At 39.1% G+C, this 23,372-nt stretch overlaps 1 protein-coding gene across 6 annotated transcripts in view; it reads left to right on the top strand.

Annotated features, from left to right (window-relative positions):
- The window catches only part of TJP1 (tight junction protein 1), a 107,707-nt gene that overhangs the window by 68,783 nt on the left and 15,552 nt on the right, over nt 1–23,372 (top strand). For 4 of the 6 annotated variants that reach the window (XM_057720342.1, XM_057720343.1, XM_057720341.1 and 1 more), the window contains exons 9-23: nt 2,591–2,730; nt 3,665–3,770; nt 6,512–6,662; nt 8,928–9,036; nt 10,068–10,287; nt 10,563–10,747; nt 10,848–10,943; nt 14,444–14,526; nt 15,120–15,330; nt 15,632–15,732; nt 18,919–19,269; nt 19,590–19,829; nt 20,469–21,347; nt 21,479–21,576; nt 22,874–23,101. In XM_057720342.1, coding sequence (XP_057576325.1) covers nt 2,591–2,730; nt 3,665–3,770; nt 6,512–6,662; nt 8,928–9,036; nt 10,068–10,287; nt 10,563–10,747; nt 10,848–10,943; nt 14,444–14,526; nt 15,120–15,330; nt 15,632–15,732; nt 18,919–19,269; nt 19,590–19,829; nt 20,469–21,347; nt 21,479–21,576; nt 22,874–23,101 — 3,198 coding nt within the window. The remainder of the gene's footprint in view (nt 1–2,590; nt 2,731–3,664; nt 3,771–6,511; nt 6,663–8,927; nt 9,037–10,067; nt 10,288–10,562; nt 10,748–10,847; nt 10,944–14,443; nt 14,527–15,119; nt 15,331–15,631; nt 15,733–18,918; nt 19,270–19,589; nt 19,830–20,468; nt 21,348–21,478; nt 21,577–22,873; nt 23,102–23,372) is intronic. The other 2 variants (XM_057720344.1, XM_057720345.1) reach the window with 1 other exon arrangement.

Genomic DNA, 23,372 nt, shown 5'->3' with positions numbered 1-23,372 from the left:
TATATTGTTACTTTAGATCTACATGAGTACACAAAAAAGAATGCATAAAATACTTTATTAATTATACTGATTACTTAAATAATATTTTGGGTATATTGAGTTAAATAAAATGTATTAATTGATTTCACCTCATTTATTTAATATGGATTCTAGAAAATTTTAAATTACATAAATGACTTCATAATTCCATTAACAGCATAGTTCCAAATCTACATGTACTGAATAATGCCTCCATCTGTTGGTAGATAATGGGAATGTACATTGATTTTTTCCAAATATTAATTATATGAAAAATTTAATAGAAGGATGTGAGTTCCACCCATCTGCAATGTTGTCATAATAATTACATTAAATAAAGATGATAGTTAGTAGAGTATGAAAATTAGCCAAAGATGAAAATACTAGCAGTGTTGTGTGACATATGGAGCAAGAGCCCTATTGCACAACAGTCTTGGTTCTCACTGGGGAGGACGTTCAGATTAAAATATTATCATTGAATCTTAGTTATCATTAATGTCACATGGTCACATTCTAAATTTAGAAATTTTTTTTAAGTTACAGGAAAGAAGAGAATCAATTGGAAGTGTTTGTTTTTTGATCTTTTTTAAGCAAATAGTTTGAAGTCTGTTGCAGAGCAACAGAAATCTGTAGAACTATTAAAATTTAGTTCTTGAATCTCATTCTCTTCAACATGTTCATACTTATATCACTTGCATTTTTTAGTGCAAAGAATGCAAGGAGAATTTATTATTTTGTATTGCCCTTTATATTCTGAGGCGCCTAGAACAGTTTGGGGATAGAGTTTAATTGTATTTATTTATATTTAGGCTAATTTTATGTGAGATTTTATTACATAAGCAGTGGCTACAAATTTTAACCGTTTGTGATTTACAAGTAATTCATTCTGGCTTAGCTAGAAAGTACCTTGGCTCTTTTTTTTTTTATCCCCCTAGAAGACTGTTTTACATTCATGCAGCTCATTAAATATATATATAATTTAAAGCTGGACTACACCCCCACAGAATATTTAAATGAACATGAAAATAGAAACTCTGAAAAGTACTTATGTTTTATTCTTTAAAGAGAATAACAGGGGAAGAAATTTTTCCTGATAAGAGACTGCTAATAATATACATTAATAGAATCAAATTCTTTGTTTACAGTTAGACTTAATTCCATTTTTAAAAAATGAACATTATTTTAAAATATTTAAAAACATTTCAATCTTTACTTCCTAAGTACTATAAATATTTTCTTATGAAAAATTGAAACAGTGAAGATAAATCTAAGATTTCTCTGGGCTGCTGTTTTGTCTGCCTCCCCCTCCCCCTCCGTGAACCTCTGTGGCCTCTTCTGTCTGCGTCCTTCTGCATATGGCGTGGGCATGTGTTTGTGTAGCTGCGGAGAGTTTTCTTTAATACCTCAGTGGTGTCACACCACATATATTCTGCAGTTTGTTCCTCACATTTTGTTTTGGGGCTATTTTCATGTCTCCAGATATAACTGTGTTTCATTGTAATTTTAATATTTTAGTTTCTAATCTTCAATTATAAAAGCACTGTATGCTAATTAGAACAAGTGAAATAGCCCAGACCTGCCAACTCTACCTCATCCCAGATCTCAGTCTTGAATTACGCTTTTCTCCGTATTTGTACAAACATTTAGCATCATATATAGAATTTCTGCGTGTTTTTAAAATTTTAAAGGGTCAGGCTCTGCACGTTATTTCCCAGCTAGTAGCTTATTTCACTTAACACAAGGTGATCATTCTTCCAGCTTTCTTTTGATGAGAAATTTTCCCTATTATGGAAAGTCTATTTCTGTGTTTTTAATTTTTGTCCAGGAATTCATAAACTGGCTCTTTATATTTCTAAAATAATTAAAGAGTGTTTGCATATATTCTAAATGTCAAATTCTTTACTGTATGTGTTGTTAGATCAATATATAGTCTTAATATTGAACTCCTGTTACATTTGTTTGGTCAGATTGCTAATATTCAGTTGTTTGAACTTAAAAAAAATTCATTTGGTTCAACCTAAGACATGTTTTTTCCAATTATTTTCAAAGCTTTTTAAGCTTTTTATGTATTCACTTGATATATTATGGCTTTTGTGCATTGAATCTTACTTTAAAGTCTATTTTTGATGATAAAAATTTTTTAATACATTTCATGATTAGGACTTTATTCTATCTAAAATTGATTTATATTCATGTCACTGATATGCATAGAGATCTAACTTTTCTAAATTTGTGGACAGTTCTAGCACTGTTTATTAAACAGTGTGTTCTCTTCCAACAGTTTTGGGCTGCCACTTCTGTAATAAACTTTGGTACTGTGGATATATTTCTCCATTTTCTGTTTTGTTACATGGATCTATTTATCTGTTTCTGTGGCAGTACCACTCTAGTTTTTTTTTTTTTTTTTTTTTTTGATACTCTAGTTTTAATTACTAAGTTTTTACAATATTTTGAGATCTTTTTGAGCAAGTCCCTTGTCATCCTTTTTAGACATTGTCTTGTCTGTTCTTATACTCTTTTACAAATTATTTTCACAATATGCTTATAAACTTTTTATTTTACTGGTGTATAGTCTCCGAAGCAGAGAGGAAGAGAGAATTTCTAAACCTGGGACTGTCTCGACTCCTGTGAAGCATGCAGATGATCAGACACCTAAAACAGTGGAAGAAGTTATAGTTGAAAGAAATGAAAAACAAGCACCCAATCTTCCAGGTAAGCTTAGCCTAGAAAATACAACGTGCAGAAAACATTTGTGGTCAGACTAAATTGTTTCACAATTTACAGAATTATATTTATAGAAGATATAAAGATACAATTACTACTACTACTGCTATTGCTTCTACCTACTACCCATGTGTGAGTTTTTCTGTACTTCCAGCATTTTCTTTGTGGGTAGGAGGTTGCAGTAGATCAGTAGGCGTTCATGAATGTTTTTTTAATTTTCCAGTTAGAAGTTATTTGTGGTTCACTGCTGTTCACAGTGAGTGAGTTTGTTTTCCAGCACTGCTCATTAAAGGAAAACATTAGATTGGCTTCAGATACTTTTTGAAGTTATTATGCCTATTGTGAAAGTGTTTTTAGAAACACTTTATGAAGTATACCTAGCTGAGCTGTATATGAGACCAGTCATAAGAGTCTTCAAGGTTATGAGATCCGGTTGCTTGAAAGGCCTGGAGGTTCTGATTCTAATGTCTCTTAGGTCCTTCTCTCAACACCTGTTTTTGCTCTGCTTATTTAGTGGCAGGAATGTGGATATTTAAAAATAAATTTTACCACAGTGAAGAAAGAAGGCTACTTTGACAGTCTTAACAGAGAAGTATATAAGAGGATTCTTTCTTCTTATATTCCTCTTCCTCTGTTATCCTTCCCTAAAAAGTAGATTTTTCAGACCGTAACAGCTGGAGATATGGAAAGCATAGGTGACCATGTAATCTGCATACATGTTATAAAGATATGAGAATTGGTAACTGTAAAATGTACCCTAGTATATGCATATGTAGTATATGTTTCTGATCAGGTTCTCTGAACTTACATTTTTGCTGTATTTTGCAGACTTTTTATTGTTTGGCTATTTCAGCGGTCGCTTGCTTTGTTATTCCATTTTGTAAAGTGATTCCTGCACAATTTAAATTTTCTTTTCTTTTAGAACCAAAGCCTGTGTATGCTCAGGTTGGACAGCCAGATGTGGATTTACCTGTCAGTCCATCTGATGGCATCCTGCCTAATTCAACTCATGAAGATGGGATTCTTCGGTAAGTAATGTGATTTTAAACTTGTGTTGTCTTCTCTGTCCATTACTAAGCATTATTTAAACTGAGAATTTAATTGTGAACCATATTACATGTGCTTTTAAAGATAGTGTATACTACTTAGTACTATGATTAGGGTTTTGTTTGTTTTGGTTTTTTAAGTTATTTGTATGATAGAATCAGAGATTAGAGAACAACAGAGAAACTTTTTGGATGTTTGCATTCCTTCTCACCACTGTTTTCTACCTGGTTTTTAGATCAGGAATTACAAAATGAGAAAATGGTTTTCTATTTAAACATCAGCGTTTTCACAGGCATTCTAAGTCCCTAGCATTTTTTTAAAAAACAGCGTTTCTCTGTCTCTGCACTGTTGACATTCGGGGCCAGATAATTGTTTCTTGTGGTGGACTGTCCTAAGCACTGTGGCATGCTTAGCAGCATCCTTGACCACTGGCTGCCAGTAGTGCGCACACACACGCCCCAGTTGTGAGAACTAAAAATATCTCCATGTGCTGACAGATGTTTCCTGCAGGCAAAATCACTTCTGGTTACAAACCTGTTCTAAGTTAGTTAGCAACTCAAAAGTAAGTTTTTGATATTTCATACCTTTTATCACTTTATATTTTATATACTGAGATTGAGATGTAGATTTTATATCCAGATTTCAAACCACTGTGATCATCAAATTAGTTTTTTGTTGCCTCTGTGGTAAAAGAGACATGATGTGAATAATGGAAAATTACCAAATTTCCTAAAGTACGTTAGATCTAGACCCTGCTCTCATCTATTTTCTCTGCTAAAGAAAATTGGGTTGTTACCATAAGACCCCAGCTTGGTAGAGAGAAACAGCTCCTGAAATAGGTGAGAGTATCACGAGTTTAAAATTGTACATTTTTAATATTAGGTAACTGATAGTTCAAAATTTTATAAATTATGAAGGAATTGCCCCTTTTTCCTTTCTTAAGAATTGCCTGAGAGCTCTCCTAATGCTTTAAGGTTTACAAAAACTTTAATAATTAGATTCCAGAGATCTATATCCCTGAGGGAGCCCTGAAGGACAGCTACCAAAGAGAATTGAGAACATGGGCAGGATTTGTAGCTGAGCCAGGAAAGGTTTAGTTATTCATTCAAATTCAGCAAATGGATTTGAGGCAGAGGGATTTTTGCTGTTGCATGTGGTTGACGTATAACACAGGGTAGAGTATAAAATGTTAGGCATCTAGGGCACATGACCCTAAGAGGGGGCCTAGAGGTGTCCTCGAGCAGTGGTTTTATCACCAAAAAGCCAGATTTTACTAAAGGATGCAGACTACAAGCAACTAATTTTACTCTTTGAGGTGCACTAGATTGGTCAGTGTTAGGGAGAGGACTTGAGGGACCTGAGGCCTTAAGGACTTTAAGGAGATGTTTAAAAGAGCTCTCCAAACAGTTGATTTGGGAGCAGAACCTGTGAGAAGGCTCTTGATGCAGGTGGAAAAGTAGGATCCACCACAACCGAGGGACTCACACGGTAAAGCTGGTAAATAGATTGGGGTGGGGGGGACCGAGGGTATCACCACCCCTGGCAGTAAGTGACTTCATGTGACCTACAGATTCTAAGGTTTCCATCTAGCTAATGTTAGTTCCACATGAAGAAACAAGGTCAAATGTGACTGCCCTGTAAGTTCTAAAAGCTAAGTTGTCTTTAGTTGGTTTTAAAGAACTAGGCATCTCTCTTTCCTCAGCTCATTCATTCAATTGTTGATTTGTGTTTTTTAGTTAGTTACTCTTAGTTTCTAATTATTTTCTCATTGTTAAGAGGAAAGGACTTTCTCTGCACTTCGGGTAAGAATAGGTAAATGAATTGTGTTCGGAATATGGAATGGTTGTGTAAACCTCGAAAGGTAATTTGTAGTTATGTATGTAATTTGTAATTAATTACCCAGAAGGGTAATGTGTAGTTATAATGTGTTTTTGTCTAGCCATTCTTCTAAGGCATTTTTCAGTATTTGTTTTAGGAGTGCCACAGAGCTTTGACGTTACACTGATAGTAGAGGAATGTGCCTGCATTAATTCCTTTCCATTCTCTCTAGCAAGAAGGGGGCAGAGCTTAAATATGGGGCTAATCCAGAAAGGCTGAATGATGATAAGCTTCTTTGTTTAAAATTCAAAGGGGCTGCAGAGTAAGTGATCTGTGTGAACTACTGAGGGAGTCCCCCAACTGCAGAGTTTTAATACCACTGTCTGTTGGATATAGGAATTAAAATGCTTAGAGCTTGATTTTGACTCCCTGGCATTAGGGAAATTTGTCAGTTTATGCTCAATTTCTACTGTTGCCCGACAGTGCTTCTCAGCTACTCAGTTATCTACTGAATACAGTTACTGAGTAGAGATGATATGGTATGAATTGGGGTAGGAAAAATGGAAGATTTTTTTGCTATTGTTAATGTACCATATATATCCAAGACTCAGAGTTGGGAAAACATTGTTTTTATGAAGTAATTTTATAATTATTATATAAAACAGTACTTACGTACTGAATTTGGATATTTCAAAACTGATTTTGTTAATCAAAATTAAAAGAAAGTGCTATTTAAATCTGATTTGGTATTCCAATGCTAAATTTTATTCAGTAAATAAGTGATGGTAAATTTCAGAGATGATGGTGCTTTGTTTTATTCAAAATATGGTTTTCATTGTAGCAGTTTGCTATAACGCTTCAAGCTTCTCTTTAACTGTTTCAAATGAAATGTTTTTCTTAACAGGCCCAGCATGAAATTAGTAAAATTCAGGAAAGGAGATAGTGTGGGTTTGCGGCTGGCTGGTGGAAATGATGTTGGAATATTTGTAGCTGGCGTTCTTGAAGATAGCCCTGCTGCCAAAGAAGGCTTGGAAGAGGGTGATCAGATTCTCAGGGTATGTCAGTGATCAACTTACATGGTTTCAAAACACTTAGATCTCTAGAAAAAGGCATCAGACACAGCAGACTTACTATTACAGTTAGCTTGTAATCTGTTGTAGCATCTAGAACCAATTCAGCTTTCAGATTGAGGTTGCATCAGGTCTTCCCATTCCTGCCTTTGCTCTTGTTCACTGCTGTGTTAAGTGTTACTATGCGGTGTGTGCTTTAGTTTCATTTTAATCACTCATGTTCATAGAACCTAAAAAAAATAATAAGTCTTAGAGCTCCCCATAGTATTCACCAGTTACTGTAAGTTCAAGTAAACAGTCAGGCTGGCTAGACTCTACCATAGGCCACAGTTTGCCAGTAGGGCAACATGAGGTGTTCCTCTCGAGTGGGAGTAGTCTTTGCAGCAGCTGACAGAGGTCTGTGGGGCTGTCTTCACCCCAGGTGATGGCTCCGGTGCCTGAGATGGGGTTTCCATCAGGCAGAGATGTAAGCTGCCCTGGCTCTGAAGCTTCATACCCCACAAGCTGGAAAGCCCAGTTTAGATGTAGTGTACCATTAAGGTCTTTTTCTTTTGTTTTTTGTTTGTTTTTGTTTCTTTTCCACAAGCAGTGTTGCCTAGTAACAACAATGTTGCTTAGTAGTACCATCTTTGGTTCTCTCTTCTCTTTTTAAAATATCCATGCCTCCTGCCAGATACACTCTCTGCCATTTTGATCAGAAGATCACATCTCTCAGGTGGGAGTCCCTACATTTGCTCTGTTCCTCTCCTCAAATTATTGTTGCCCCCTCTGCTCTGGTCTCTTCCCACATTCAGGCTCCCCCTGCCCAATTCCTGAATTCATTTTCCTCCCGCCCCAGAATCTGGCTGCTTTTGTTCATGTTTTCCTCTTTCCCTATCCTCTGGTTCTTCATCTGCCTCCCTCTGTCTGTCTCTTCTCCTTTAGCTGTTGAACTTGTTGAAGGTTTGATTGAGTCCCTTCGTTGCTTTTCAGTCCTCATGTCATAAGGTTGTGTAGTCTGCCTTCAATCTTAACCACAACTGAATGTGAATTTTCAGTGTCATCTTCAGCCCTCATTTTCCTATATTTCATACTGGTGTTTCGACCTTCTTAAATAGTCCTCTTTGAAGTGCTTTCTTCCTCGGATTCCATAACACTGCCACCCTGGTACTTCTCTGGTAATTTCAGTTCTTTTCCTACCTTCTGTAATCATTTGTCTTAAAACTTGGGACACGTCAGCAGCCCCCTGCTTCTCTCTTGCTTCCCTGTCTCCATCTTGGGTTTGGTCGCTTCAGGCAGCATCCCACAGTCAGAAACTGCCCTCTGAGTGCTCTCTGAGCCCCCTCAGACCGTGCTGGCCACCTGTGGCCACGCCCGTCCTCCTCCTTCCCATTCAGACTTGCGTGTTAGAAAGTCAGGGGCATAGTCTCCGATTCACTGATTTCCACCTGACGTGTTGTGAGTCCTCCTGATGATATTTACATTTTCTCAAATACAATGTGGATAATTAAACAGACCTGTTATTCTCTTACCTACCCCATATCCTGTTTAAAGTAATCATACATTGTTTAAAAATTTTTTCTAAATAGTTTTTTTGTTTGTTTTGTATCATAAAGGTAGTACATGTTGAAAAAAAATTTTTTTTAATGTGGAAAATTTCTAGAAGATGAATAGAAGAAAATCTACTTGTAATCCTGCACAGAGTAACTGGTGGTGTTTCGATAAGTTACATTTTGGTCCTTAGGAGAGTCTAATATAAGTAAACATTGACTTGGCAGACACTGAGCCTACATCATATAGATACTTTTACAGAGATGGCACAGTGCATACACTATTTCTTTTTAATCTTGTTTCCTTTTGATTTCTTTTTCAGAGACTAGTAAAAAGTGGGGCTCTATTGTACCTTCATAGAACTTATAATTTAAAAATTTGAATCTAGAGATTTTACAATAATAATAAACAGTTGGAATTAGAAGTTTTCTTTTTTGATCTGAATTGGTTAGATTTTGCAGTGCATGATCTTTAATGTTGGGATGCATTGTCACTACTCTTTAAATGACTTTACACCTTCACTCACTTTATTTACTTGGTTTCTGCTTGTTTTAAATTAGGGTATATCCTTTTCTCCAAAGTAAAATAAAATTTTTCACTTTTGAAGATGTGATATTTTCGAATTAGATAAACTTTCAAAATATTTGTTTCCTATGTAGATAAATGTTTTTATGATCTTAAAATATGGCCAGTAGTAATTTGTGAAATGTATTTTAACAGGTAAACAATGTAGACTTCACAAATATCATAAGAGAAGAGGCTGTCCTTTTTCTGCTTGACCTCCCAAAAGGAGAAGAAGTGACCATATTGGCTCAGAAGAAGAAGGACGGTGAGATACTGTCAGAAGATTGAGAAAATAAACCTGCAGGAGTTTGAGGAGTTAAATAGGAATTTCAGTTTTAATGTTTTTAATAAATCAAAGTTGGGTGATAAATGAATTTGTTAATCTCACATATTTTGTTTATTTTGTCATTTAGGGGCACAGAGTCTTACACTGTGCTCCGTTAGCACAGCACAGTAATAGGACCAGCCAACTCTACTCTGCATGGAAAAATCCTACACTATTCCACACAGAAGTATATATGGGCAACTTCTGAATTTTGTATTGATGTTTTCTAAGCAATATAGTCTGATGTTTATTAGCATTAATTCAAGGGAATGCCTAATCTTTGTGATTAAGCAGATACACTTTTTATTTAGAACAGGGTTTCTCAAGCTTGTTACTGTTGATATTTTGAACCAAATAATTCTTTGTTATAAAGGCTGTCCGGTGTATTTTAGGCTGTTTAAGAGCATCCCTCCCTGTTGTGCCAGTTTCTGCTGTAAAGCAATTATACTGCAGTAAAGATCTGAAAAAAATAAATTTAAAAAAAAAAAAAAAAAAAAAAAGCATCTCTCCCTCTACTCACTGGATGTCCATAGCACACATGCCCTCCTTTCAGCACACAGTTGCAGCTATCAAAGGTGTCTCCACATATGCCAGCTATTCCCTGAGGGAACAGAATTGCCCTCGTTTGAGAACCACTCATTTAGAAAATGGGACATCTATGAAGTTTGCAGGGGCTGCAGCGAAATTAAGTTAGACACTTTAAATAGAAACCACATGTGGCTTTGGACATGTTGCTTGATTTGTAGCTGCTGCAGTTTTCTCATCTGCAAAATGGAAGTGCTAAGAGTTCCCATTTTGTGAGATGATGATGTCCACGAGACAGAATACTTAGTAATTAGGAGCCACTGTTTGTTGGATGCTGTTGTTTCTGTTATTGTTAATATTATCAATAGAACCTTATCATAATGTATTCTCTTCAGATTAATTTTTCTCACTAGTTATTGATAATTTTTTGTTTTGATTGCTTTTAGTTTATCGTCGCATTGTAGAATCAGATGTAGGAGATTCTTTCTATATCAGAACTCATTTTGAATATGAAAAGGAATCTCCCTATGGACTTAGTTTTAACAAAGGAGAGGTGTTCCGTGTCGTGGATACTTTGTACAATGGAAAACTGGGCTCTTGGCTTGCTATTCGAATTGGCAAAAATCATAAGGAGGTAGAACGAGGCATCATCCCTAATAAGAACAGGTATGAATGTTTGGATACTTCTTACAGAACAAATTAAGTAAATGATGGTAAGATTTCAGTCCCACCGGGAAATTTTGGTAACATAAAAAATTAGTTTTTACTGTGTTTACCATATCTAAAACTGACTTAGTTGTACAGACTCCCTTATTTTAGTTTAACCATTATGATTTAAACTGCTGAAGTTCTGTCAGGTGTTTTGACATTTTGTTTCACTATAAATCTTTCTCCATTTTGTTTTTAAAATACCCTTATTTTATTTGTGTTTTCTTATCCAGAGCTGAGCAGTTAGCCAGTGTACAGTACACACTTCCAAAGACAGCAGGAGGAGACCGCGCCGACTTTTGGAGATTTCGAGGTCTGCGTAGCTCCAAGAGAAATCTGCGCAAAAGCAGAGAAGATTTGTCAGCTCAGCCGGTTCAGACAAAGTTCCCAGCATATGAGAGAGTTGTTCTTCGAGAAGGTAGTCTGTTTTTTACAGATGAACCTAATACCTTTTAACATCAGTATGCCTAAGAAAGAAAAAGTATAAATTGTGCTATTTTTCATTTGACTCTCCCCAGCGGGATTTCTGAGGCCTGTAACCATCTTTGGACCAATAGCTGATGTTGCCAGAGAAAAGCTGGCCAGAGAAGAACCAGATATTTATCAGATTGCAAGTAAGTGGTCTTGATACGAACTTAAGATGAGATTGAGGGTGTTTCTTTACTATTTACTCCTCTCTAAAGGGTGGGTCTGATCCATTCACTTAATAGAAATTACACTTTTTGTAAGTGAAAATTTGCAGTTGACCCCATGTATTTAATTTGGAGGGAAACCTGAGTGACCGTATCTGTGCTGTGCCAGTTCCCTTTCATAAGAAGAAGAATCACCATTTTTGACTCTCTTAGCACACAGTCTTGCTTAATCCTGATAGTATCCCCTGGGGCAAGATGTCAGAATGTCCAGGTGAAGCTGGGCAAGCTGAGCTATAGGGTGGTTGTGACAGGGACCACTGCCCACCTCTCTAGTTGAGGTGTCATGATGACACCCAGCTAATGAGTCATACTCTTTCTGGCTCCAGCCCAGTGCTTTCAGTCATTAAGCAAACAGAAATACTCAGATATGTCAAAAGAGTAATAAAAGCATGATTCATGCTGTTGGTTATTGGAGACATTTATAGTAAGTTAGTACTAAATATAAATATTGAGGAAGAAGTGCTTTAAATGCCTTACAGATTTTGCTTGCAGATTCTTTCATTGTTTCATTATTTTAGCTATTATGGTAGTTTAAATACACACAGTTATGATCACAAAGGTTTGCTTTAAGTTGTATAGAAAAACTTAAACTTTTTTTTTTTCTAATTGGAAAAATACCGTTCTGTATTTGGAAAAAGTAGAAAATTAGTTCTGACATATATCATCATCACCCTGAATTTTACCACATTGTATTTTCTTACGCACTTCATAAACATATTTTGTAAAGTTTTATTTATGCTGTTTAGAAAAGTTTATACTCCATTTTCCTTCTAAATAGTTAATCCGTGTTTTCATTTTATTATCTATTCTACAATTTGTGGTTTGATTAGCCTTCTGTTGTTTGTATAGTTTGTTTCAAATTTATATTTTACTAATACGAAGGGTGCAGAGATCTGTCCATATTTTGTTTGAGGGTGTATGCTTTGCATTGTTTCCCAAAGGATTTAAATACTCAAGGATATAGGTTTTTCCATATATATGCTGAATTTCTTAGACAGAATTCCCGAAGATAGGAAGGAATGACCCAAGACATGAACACTCTCGGCTGCTGCTGTGTAACTATGACTGCTTTCAGAGAGTTGTGCAGCTGTTGTCCCCACTGGCACTATAAACTCTACAAGTGCTGATTTAAAGAAGCAGGATATTGCCCCTCTCCCTCTCTCTCTCATCTATATATATATATATATATATATATATATATATAGGTTTTCATTTGGTTGCTAGTGAAGTTGAATGAGGATATTTGTTTTCTGAAACTCAGATTTGCAGACAAGTGATAGTAAAATTTGAGCAATTTAGAAAATGTTCATTTCTGATTCATCACTCAGTCTTTTCAGGAGATCTTTGTTTGTTCATTGCTTATAGGTCACGTTTTGCCTGAAGAAGGTGATAGGTATAGATACCACCTGTAACCAAACTTAGGGCTTTTAAGTTTAGGAAAAGCAAGTGTGAAGGCTTACAGAGCTCTGTCTTAAGGACTAATTGGTTGATTAATTGGGTTTACTCTACAACCAGACTCTTAACGAAAGGGATTCAGAACGCTTACTTATGTATGTATCCTCTGAATCTAATGAGAGATTTTTGAGTTTAGAAACTAGTAGCATTTTCTCCACCCAGAACTCCCAGTTAGTCTCCCTCCGTCGTTCTCCTGTGTCTGCCAGATTGGAGGTTGGCCTTGCTCTGTCTAGCAGTAGCTTTGTTCTCTCAGATCATCCAGTGTCCCTCAGCCTGACCTCTGAACTTCTACGTGTCTGCCTTTGTCTGACTTGAACAACCAGAGTTCTAACTTCTGAGCTTTCCTGTGACCAGAGTCACAGGCATTGCTGTGCCTTTTCAGTGAAAACCTTCATGTCAGCGGACTGCTGAGACAGGAGGTTAGAAATCAGCCCTGGCGTGTTCTGCGTCAGGAGGGAGGCACAGGTTGCCAATGTGAAAGCACAGGCTGTGTCACAGTCACAAGTTGACAGTCTTCTCTGCTCCCAAGTCCCCTTGTGCTGATGTGAAAAGAGGTCGCTAACCCAGGACTCCCCAGCCAGTCATCTGTAGTTGTTGCTGGTGGGTGTGGGCCTGCCCCGGTGTTAAGCAGCTCTCTGTGGCTGGGTGCGCCCTGCTGAGGGGAGGCCTGCTCAGATTATCTGTGTGCTGTACAGACAGAACCATTTCTGCTCACATGCCACAGTGTGAAAAAGGTTTGGAAACAGTGCCATGCCAGACCATACTGGAGCGAAAGAAGAACTGTACATCCCTGTATACATGTTTTTATGTTTCTTTTATGGCTGTTTTTTTCCAGAATATGAAAATAGTTGAACCATTTTTGAAAACATGCATATTAAAACTCACATTATTTTAAATCGAAATATTTTATTTAGACCAAACATAGTTTATAATTTTCTTTCCTGGCTTTAGTGGAAGCACGTTCATCAATATATTATTTTTTAAATCTGCTTTTTTAAAGCTTATTTTCAATTGAGAGAATTGCCATATTTGTCAATTTCTCTTGGCCAAGTGACAGTCCTAAATTTTTGCTCAAATTCCACTTACTGATTCTTTTTCTTAAATTTATTTATTTGGCTGCATCAGGTCTTAGTTGCAGCATGTGGGATCTTCATTGTGGCATGCGAGCTTCTCTCTAGTTGTGGCTCGCAGGATCTAGAATGCACAGGCTTAGTTGCCCAGCGGCATGTGGGATCTTAGTTCCCCAACCAGGGATCGAACCCATGTCCCCTGCATTGGAAGGGGGATTCTTAACCCCTGGACCACGAGGAAAGTTCTTCCACTTACTGATTCTATTTAAAATGTTAACTTTGAGGTATTTATTTTGCTTTTGTGAACATATCAGATCCAAATATTACTGAACTTCTGAGGTTGTGGGCACCCCTTTCAGGTTTGCACCTGGGGGCGAGTGTCCCGCTTGCCTACTTATTTATTTATTTATTTACTTAATTTAGCTGTGGTGGGTCTTAGTTGCGGTGTGTGGGATCTTTGTTGTGACATGTGGGATCTTTAGTTGGGGCATGTGGGCTCTTAGTTGCGGCGGGCATACGGGCTCTAGTTTCCTGACCAGGGATTGAACCTAGGCCCCCTGCGTTAGGGGCATGGAGTTTTAGCCACTGGACCACCAGGGAAGTCCTCGCACTTGCCTTCTGATCCCAGCAGTGTTGGAAGCATTGATGTAAGCATTCTTACCCAGGTCAGATCTGCCCCAGAGAGGACATTTGGCCACAGTTCTGTTTGTCACTGTGGGGGGCTGCTGCTGACATCCAGCAGGGGGAGGCCAGAAATGCTGCTCAACAGCCCATGGTGCACGGGAAGTCCCCACAACTATGTTATGGAGCTCAGCGTGTCATTATGCCCAGCAGTTGAGAAAATGATCTAACCAGTGGAAATTTGATGTTTTGTTTTTGTCCTGACTTTGTGACTAGAAAGTGAACCTCGAGATGCTGGAACTGACCAACGGAGCTCTGGCATTATTCGCCTTCATACAATAAAGCAAATAATAGATCAAGTAAGTTATTAAAAATTGACCTGTTTCATTATAAGCTGTGACTGTTGTATTTCTCAGTGGGATGGGTTAGGTTAAACTGAAAATGGAAGGTAGTTTTTCTAAAGTTATTACTGGTATACCATAAGAAAATTACCAAGACATTATAATAATCACTTTCAATGGAACAGTAGTCCATGCCTCAAAAGATGAGCTTTCATTACCACAAAAAAAGTATACAGTGTTCACATATATTGACAGACTTGAATTCACATCAGGACAAGTTTGCACTTTGATATTTACATGATAGGAATGTGTTGTTACTCACAAGGTCATGTCAGGAACATTCAATTACATTTATTTTCACTCTCTGCTTGCAAGTATTGGGGCTGTCTTATAAGTGACCTAGTTAAAACCCTTTTTTAAAATTGGGCTAGAAATTACATTGCATCAATTTCTGAGTACACCTTTTTCTAATATGTGCTCCTAAGACATTCTGGAGCACAGTTAAACGTCTGTTCCCATTGGACTGTAGTCTCGGCTGTGACTTTCAGGGGGTGATGGTGCTTAGTTAACTGTGTCTTGTGTCCTTGTTTATTTTTTTATTGTGTCTTCAGGACAAACATGCTTTATTGGATGTAACACCAAATGCAGTTGATCGTCTGAATTACGCCCAGTGGTATCCAATTGTAGTATTCCTTAATCCTGATTCTAAGCAAGGTGTGAAAACAATGCGGATGAGGTTATGTCCAGAATCTCGGAAAAGTGCCAGGAAATTATATGAGCGGTCTCATAAACTTCGTAAAAATAATCACCATCTTTTTACAAGTGAGTATACTGAAGGCCTTCTTTCAGCTTAAAGTGTCTGTACAACAATATGTGGGCAAAAATGTGTTGTTTAAATATTAAAACTCATGTAACCTTTGCCTGTTGTGCTTGCTGGTGTGTTAATGGCTGCTGTTGATTGAAAGAAATGGTTCAGTGCCAAAATAGACATTTCCAGAGGTGTGTCCTCAAATACCATCTGTCAGACAATTCAGTAGTGCTGACTGAACTCTAAGCAGTGGTTGAATGAATTCTGACTTTGGCTGTGTTCTGACCGTAGAACAATGTTATTATCTATTTGCAGCTACAATTAACTTAAATTCAATGAATGATGGTTGGTATGGTGCATTGAAAGAAGCAATTCAGCAACAACAGAACCAGTTGGTATGGGTTTCTGAGGGAAAGGTAAGAAATTTCCTGTTTTTAACCCATTAGATAAATTGTATAATCAGAGAAGCCTTTGAGTCACCATTGATTTCTAATTGAATCAACATATTAGAGTAATTTGGGGAGTTAGCTTTTAGGTTTTTATAACTGTTGTATAGGGGTTATGAAGTTGTTTTTGATAGTAAAAGATTCAAAACTTTCCCTCCCCAGTGCGTTACCGTTTCAATGGTATTTTCTCAGGGAATTCTCAGACCGTAACTTAAAAGAGCAGGGTTGAGTTCTCACTCTGCCCCTGTCTGACTGAGGAATGACTTTGAACCTGGCTTCTGTTTCCCCCTCTGAATAGAAGGGGAGTGGGTGGGCTAGATGAGTGGTCCCCAAAGTGCTGTCTTCAGCACACGAGATTCAGGATTGGCGCTGAGGAAAAGGCACTCTGAAGGCAAGGAATGAGTGGGGACTACCATACTTCAAACCAAGCCCTGGGAGCAGCACAGTACCCACCAGCATGGTAAAGGCTCTGAGAGGTCTGCAGTAAAGGATTTACTTTACTGCTTTGTTTAAGCATTGCCCTAACTTCTTACCTAAGGAATTTTTTTTTCACTCAGCACCTGTTAACATTCTTACAATACACTGAAAACGTTAGACAGAGCAATACATTCTTTTGGTTTTGAATTTTGATTCTATATACATTAAAATAACTACTTTCTGTTGTTAGTCTTTCTAGTCTTTTAGCAGTTCTTGATGGAAAAGGCCTGTTTATTTTTTGGAGGGAGTTAATTTTCTCAAAGTATACAGTTAAAAGAGTATTCTGTTTTAAATGTCTTGTACCTTCAGATCAATACAATATTAATATGTTTTAGTTGCTAGGGAAGATTGAGAATATCTGTTCTCTTGTTTTGTTTTTTTGTATTTCCTTGTCGGCTTGGTTTTTGTTGTGTTTTGCCCCTGCATGGCCCCCACTCCTCTGCCTGGCTGCGGCTCCAGGTGCTGCGGCAGTGCATGCTGCGTGCTCAGGACCCCCGTGCCCCTTCCCCAGAAAACACAACCTCTGCAAGGAGAGATGTTGAAATGCTGACATCTAGAGGTAGTGTCTGCTGCTCCCATCTGTGGTCATGTGTCATAACCATGCTTTTTCTGCTCAGTACTGCTCTGGGGGATGGACCACACACATGAGATCATGAGACCACTTTGAGCAACTGACATATTAGCTGGGACTCTGATAGAGGGAGGTGGAGTAAACTCACTACACCACTTTACATGACACACTGTTACTAATTCTTACTCTTGTGGCATTTGATTAAAAGGATTACCATCCTCTCCATACTAGTCTATAACAACACAATCCTGCTAGCAGCCTTTGTCAGGTAAAATGTTAAGAGCATCACTGGTGATTTTTGAAATAATATTAGCTTATAAATGCACAAAATATATGTGTCTACCTATCTGAGAGGTTTTTTTTTTAATCCACAAATCTTAATTTTCAGTGATTTCTCTTTTTGTGCTTCCTTTCTTTGCTTTGATTTTAAAGTGAAGGTCTAGGTCCCCCAACTTTTTGTGTGAGGAAAATAAGTCATTTCAATTCATTTTATTAACTTTATTAATAGATCTAATAGCTCAGTTACTGTTAGAATAGATTGATGCATTCTGTAAATCAGAAAACGTGTTACAGTTTAAATCAAGTTTGATTTGTGCCCCCCTTCCATTCAAGTATATTTTCTCCAAATAGATTCTTAAACCACTTCATTTCATGTTGACTCTCCTGAGCTAACTACTTTGATCTGGTTGCTAGGAAGAGTTCCTTTTTGCAGTTTCTGATACAGTCTTGTGTGTTCCCTGCTAAACCAAGAAAAGTCATCCTGAGGCTTTCTTAACATGTAGGCATATGTCCTTTCCAGTTCAAAGCACTCCTGGTTCTTGCTCACTTCCTCATTTCATACCACTGCAAAAGCTAAGCAGATTAGTGAGTTCTGAGTTGTTCTTCCCCAGGGCCTTAAATACTTACCTGTCAGGCTCCTGGATTATAGTCTTCCAGACCCCGAAAGTTAGAGATGAGAGTAGATAGCAAGAAGGTTTTGAGCCATGGAGATTTCAGTGGGAGAGACTCTGCCAGAACGTTAGCGCAGAGCCCTGAGGTGCTCACTCTCCAAACCCGGCAGGTGCTCTGTTGAAAACCGGAGTCACGGAGGCTGGTTTTTCCCATCAGGAGGGCAGTGCTCAGGGTCAGGCTGTTGCAGAGCCAGGAGTGGGACTGTGGGGGAAGTACCATTCAGGTGGCTCAAGCCTTGTTTGTCCTTCATTCCATTTTTTCTGAATTGTAGGTTCTGAATCCTCTAGCTCTCGTGTCTCCCTGGGTGCAGGGTCCAGCAGGGTCTTCTGGGACTGTTGTGTGTAGTCCAGGCACTAGCTTCACATTAGTGTCTGATGACAGCCTGTTGACTGCAGCTCTGTAATTCCCTTTCCTTCATATACTTCTCCTGCTCTTAATGGTCTGTTCAGAAGATAATCAGTGTAGGCTGAAAGCTAACTGAGCTCTTCATTGCCTGTAAAAGAGAGTTTTAACTGCATCTCCCCCACTGCATCCATTGAATACTGCATCTGTGAAGAATAATTTTTAAGAGTTCTTAATTTAATGAGGCAACCAGCACTTAGATGATGCTTTTCGGTTGTGTTTTATAAAAGCTCTAGGGCCAAATACCAACTTTTTAAAAAAGTTGCTTTCTTAATATATAGATTTTAGTACATATAAGCTCTTCTACAGCTTCAACTGTGGCATTTATTTTCCTAGTTATTCTCACGTGCACTGTTCTGTCAGTCAGTGTGTCTTTGTTTCTGTGAGCTTGGTCTGGCAGCGTTCTCCCTCTTCACCCTGCTCTGGGCTGACAGGCTAGTGACTGACTAGGTTTCATAAACCCGAGTGGGGCAAGGGCTCCTTCGCTGTCTTCTGGGGCTGGGTCCCAGAGTCCAGCTTTGTCCTGGCTGGCCAGCCAACATTTCTCTCATCCAAGGCCTTCAGATCTCAAAGGATGCTCTGTGTGTCTGCATGTGTGCTTGTACAATCTTCTTGACCTTTCCTCACCAGAAGTTTCAAGAAATAGATGTGATTTCTCTAAAGAAAAGTATCCTTTTCAATCTCCCTTGTAAAATAAAGGCCATCTCTTAAAGAACTACTGAATAAATTTTTTAATTTACTTTTATTTGACCCAGGCGGACGGTGCTACAAGTGATGACCTTGATTTGCATGACGATCGTCTGTCCTACCTGTCAGCCCCAGGTAGTGAATACTCAATGTATAGCACGGACAGTAGACACACTTCTGACTATGAAGACACAGATACAGAAGGCGGGGCCTACACTGATCAAGAACTAGATGAGACTCTTAATGATGAGGTGGGGACTCCCCCGGAGTCTGCCATTACACGGTCCTCTGAGCCTGTCAGAGAGGACTCCTCTGGAATGCATCATGACCACCAGGCATATCCTCCTTACTCACCACAAGCGCAGCCACAGCCAGTTCATAGAATAGACTCCCCTGGATTTAAAACAGCCTCTCAACAGGTAAGCAGCAAACATTCAACGTTTTGCAGTTAGAGGTGCGTTGTTAAAGTCTAGGATGTGGTGATTGAGTTAAAGAATATATTGTCCTTTCTCCAGATTAAGAATTAATCTTTAATTTCAATTTGAGAATACCAAGGACTTAAACTTTGTGTGTTCATCTTACCCAGCAGTATACTGAAATTTTAAAAATTCAGGACATGAGGTCATAGTTTTGTTATTCAGCCCACTTAAAATGTATGTCTGTCAACCACTATAAATGGAAGTGGGAAGTTAGCAGTAAACAAAAACACTATATTTAAAATATTTTAAACACTTCACAGAAAGCAGAAGCCTCATCTCCAGGCCCTTACCTTTCGCCTGAAACAAACCCAGCATCATCAACCTCTGCTGTTAATCCTAATGTAAACTTAACTAATGTCAGACTGGAGGAGCCCACCCCAGCTCCTTCCACCTCTGACTCACCACAAGCTGATTCTTTAAGAGCACCACGCACTGAGGCAACTCACATAATGCTAAGAGGTCAAGAGCCGTCATTGTCGTCGCATGTAGATCCAGCAAAGGTACCTGTGCTGCGGTGTTGTTCTAATCTGTTGCTCTCCATCAGTCTAGCACATGATCATGTTTGCTTTGCCCTTTAAATGTTCCTTTTGCTTTTTACTGTGGGCTTATACACCATACATAGTGTTTACAAATTAGTACAAATCATTTCAGTTCTGTAGTTTGCATGGCTTCCCAGTGGTATACTGATTATTTTAAAAAAGGCCTTTTAATTGGAATTGGTACTTAATATTTTTATCTTTTAATGTTTAGCCTCCAGAATTTCTTAATCTGTCGTTCAGACCCATTATAAACTTCTTTATATTTTGTAAATTATGGTGTCCATAAATTTTCTTTCTGATTTTTATTTTCAGTGTCCAAATCAAGTGGAAACAACAGTTCAGTGCATTAATTTTCTACTAAACTTAATTATCTTTAACTCACTTTTCATTTAGTATCGATACATGCGGAAACATAAAAGGCCCTACTTGCATTACAAGTTTTGAGCTTTCACTTAAACTGGCTTTCTCCACTAATCTCTTTCTGTCCTGGTAATAAATGGTAGACCATGTCACTTTTACATATTAAATCATAGTTTGTCTCTTAAAATAGACTAGAATTTGAAACAAGCCTGTGTCCTTATGCGTGAGTTTTTTACATAGGTGTATAGGAAGGATCCCTATCCTGAGGAGATGATGAGACAGAACCATGTCTTGAAGCAGCCAGCTGTTGCTCACTCAGGGCAGAGGCCAGACAAAGAGCCCAGCCTGAGCTATGAGGTGCAGCCCCCGTACGCGGAGAGACAAGCCAGCAGGGACCTGGAGCAACCCGCCTACAGATACGACTCCTCAAACTATGCGGACCAGTTTCCTCGAAACTATGACCACCATCTGCGCTTTGATGACCGCATCCCTGCATATGAGGAGCAGTGGTCCTATTATGATGACAAACAGCCCTACCAGCCCCGGCCTTCTTTTGATAATCAGCATCCAAGAGACCTTGACTCCAGACAGCATCCTGAGGAGCCCTCAGAACGAGGGTATTTCCCACGTTTTGAGGAGTCAGCCCCTCTGCCCTATGAAAGCCGACCACGCTACGACCCGCCACCCAGGACATCCACCCTGCGGCACGAAGAGCAGCCTGCTCCTGGGTATGACGTGCACGGGAGATACAGGCCAGATGCTCAGCCCTACTCCTCTGCAGGCCTCAAGGCATCTGAGCCTAAGCAGTATTTTGACCAGTACCCAAGGAGTTACGAGCAGGTCCCACCCCAAGGCTTCACCTCCAAAGCAGGCCCGGGCCACTATGAGCCCCTCCACGGTGCTGCCCTCACCCCACCTCTCGGCCCTGCGGCTCAGCACAAGCCGGAAGTGCCACCTGCAAGTACCAAACCACTGCCTCCACCCCCAGCTCTGGCTGAGGAAGAGGAAGACCCAGCGATGAAGCCGCAGTCTGTGCTCACCAGAGTGAAAATGTTTGAAAATAAAAGGTCTGCATCAGTGGAGAACAAGAAGGATGAAAACCATTCCACTGGTTTCAAGGTAAATACCTGTCTCTCCTGCATATTCAGTGACGAGCGATCAGAATGCTTTGTAGCGCTCCATTCCCCCTTAAACGAAGCCTGTTTTCTCATGATCTCTCCCTGAGGCACGTGTGTCTTATTTTTCTGCAGCCTCCAGAAGTCACATCTAAACCTGCAGGTGCTCCCATCATGGCTCCTAAAGCCCCTGCTCAGAATCAGCTCAGTGAACACGACAGAACAGTGCACAGGTGGGTGCTCTGTGGGCTAGTGGCCTGGAACTGACTGGGGGTGTGGCCTTCAGTCGGGGAGCAAGCCCCTTACTGTGGGGCGGGGATAGGCAGATTACTTGTCTTTATGTAAAATCTACCAGCTTTTCCAATTAAAATAGTGGTCCTAGAAAGAAAAAAGAGCTTTATTATACCTTCTGTAACACATCTTAAATTCTTTCAGTAAACAGATGTTTTGAAAACATACTTTTCTAGCATATGGCTAAAGTACAATTTTTAAAGCCTTAACTTTGGGACTATGTTTTTTAGTTTAATAGGGCTTTCAGACAGGCAAACTGTCTGTTTTTAGGGGTGAGGAAACAGACTCTAGATAGCTATGAAATAAGTAACTTGATTCTTCAGTGAGCACACAGCATGTGCTTGCCGTGGCACTGAGCACGTCAGCGCCAGGAGGGCTGGGGCTGAGAGGAGTTGCCGGGAGAGGAACCCACCAGCTGTGCTCTTAGCTGTGGCTCAGTCCTGCTGCTGCTAAGTGACCAGCTGCATTTGAATACAGTTCGTTGGCCTAATGTGTTTCATTCGCTTATATCTGTGCTTGTAACAAAGAGGAACTTTTTACTATCCAACATGTACATTTTCCTCTAATTTTAATGATGTCTAGTGCTCTTCGTGAAAGTGTAAACTGTGGTGTCTCCATTAGCTGGAATCATTAGCAAATAAGCTCTTCTGCATAGCATAAGTGTGTAATAACTGAAAGCTTAGCCCCCCCTTGTTGGTGTGAAACCTATTTAAGTTTAATCCATTTTTGATGCAAGGTTTCTGAAATTTACTAAGCAGGGCTTCTATAACAATGCCTTAATTTGCTAATAATTTACTTCCTTCCCCATGTTCTTCCTATGTCCTCTGGAACTTTGGACATAGAGTTCTTATATGTGAGGATCATTTACTGACCCTGGTGTAAAGTTCTTCAGTTCTCAGTTTTCATTGTTGCTGACTCTGGGTGCCTGTACTTGAGGAAGTGCTCCACTGTCTGGCTTACGTTCCTTTTCTCTTTCTGATGAGCTGCTTCTACCCAGGTCATTATCAGGCTCAGCAGACACGTTGTGTTTAGGACTCATGGGCCAGGAGAGGGCTGCCCTTTCCTTTGAGTATGATGTATGAGGACATGGGACTGGGAATGTCCACCTTGACTGCTGCACTACTTGGTCAGATCTGAGTAATCACAGCAGTCAGTGGAAGGTCAGAGTGAAAGTTATGTATCCATTTTCTTTGTCAAAATAACTTCTCAAAAAGTTGTTCCATTTATTCATTGTGTCAGGATCCCCGAACCGCAGAAACCTCAAATGAAGCCACCGGAAGACATTGTTCGGTCAAATCATTATGACCCTGAGGAAGAGGAAGAATACTATCGAAAACAGCTCTCCTACTTTGATCGAAGAAGTTTTGAGAGCAAGCCTTCTGCCCACGTCCCTGCCAGCCACCTCTCAGAGCCTGCCAGGCCGGTTCATTCTCAGAGTCAGCCACAGGTTGCTAGTTATTCTTCCAAGTGAGTTATTTCCTTTAAGACTTACCTTGCGTAAAGTGGAGTTAGTCGTACAGAGTTCAGTATATTTGAAGGGAAATAGTTAACTATTTAATACGTGATTTCTTTGGGTTCTTAGCATTTCAGCAGCATGTGTACTGTGTAGCTCTTAACCTCGAGTGTCACATATGTGAAGTTTTTGCATTAGAAAAGATGTTAAAATCAAAGGGTTTTAAGAATCAAAGCGTTTTGAGGTAAGAGAGGGTAAACGGTTAAGACTGATTTTTAAGAGTCT

Source organism: Hippopotamus amphibius, chromosome 2, assembly GCF_030028045.1.
Source record: "Hippopotamus amphibius kiboko isolate mHipAmp2 chromosome 2, mHipAmp2.hap2, whole genome shotgun sequence".
Classification (NCBI taxonomy): Eukaryota; Metazoa; Chordata; class Mammalia; order Artiodactyla; family Hippopotamidae; genus Hippopotamus; species Hippopotamus amphibius.
The sequence above is the reverse complement of the archived record's forward strand: the minus strand, read 5'-3'. Positions and strand labels throughout refer to the sequence as shown.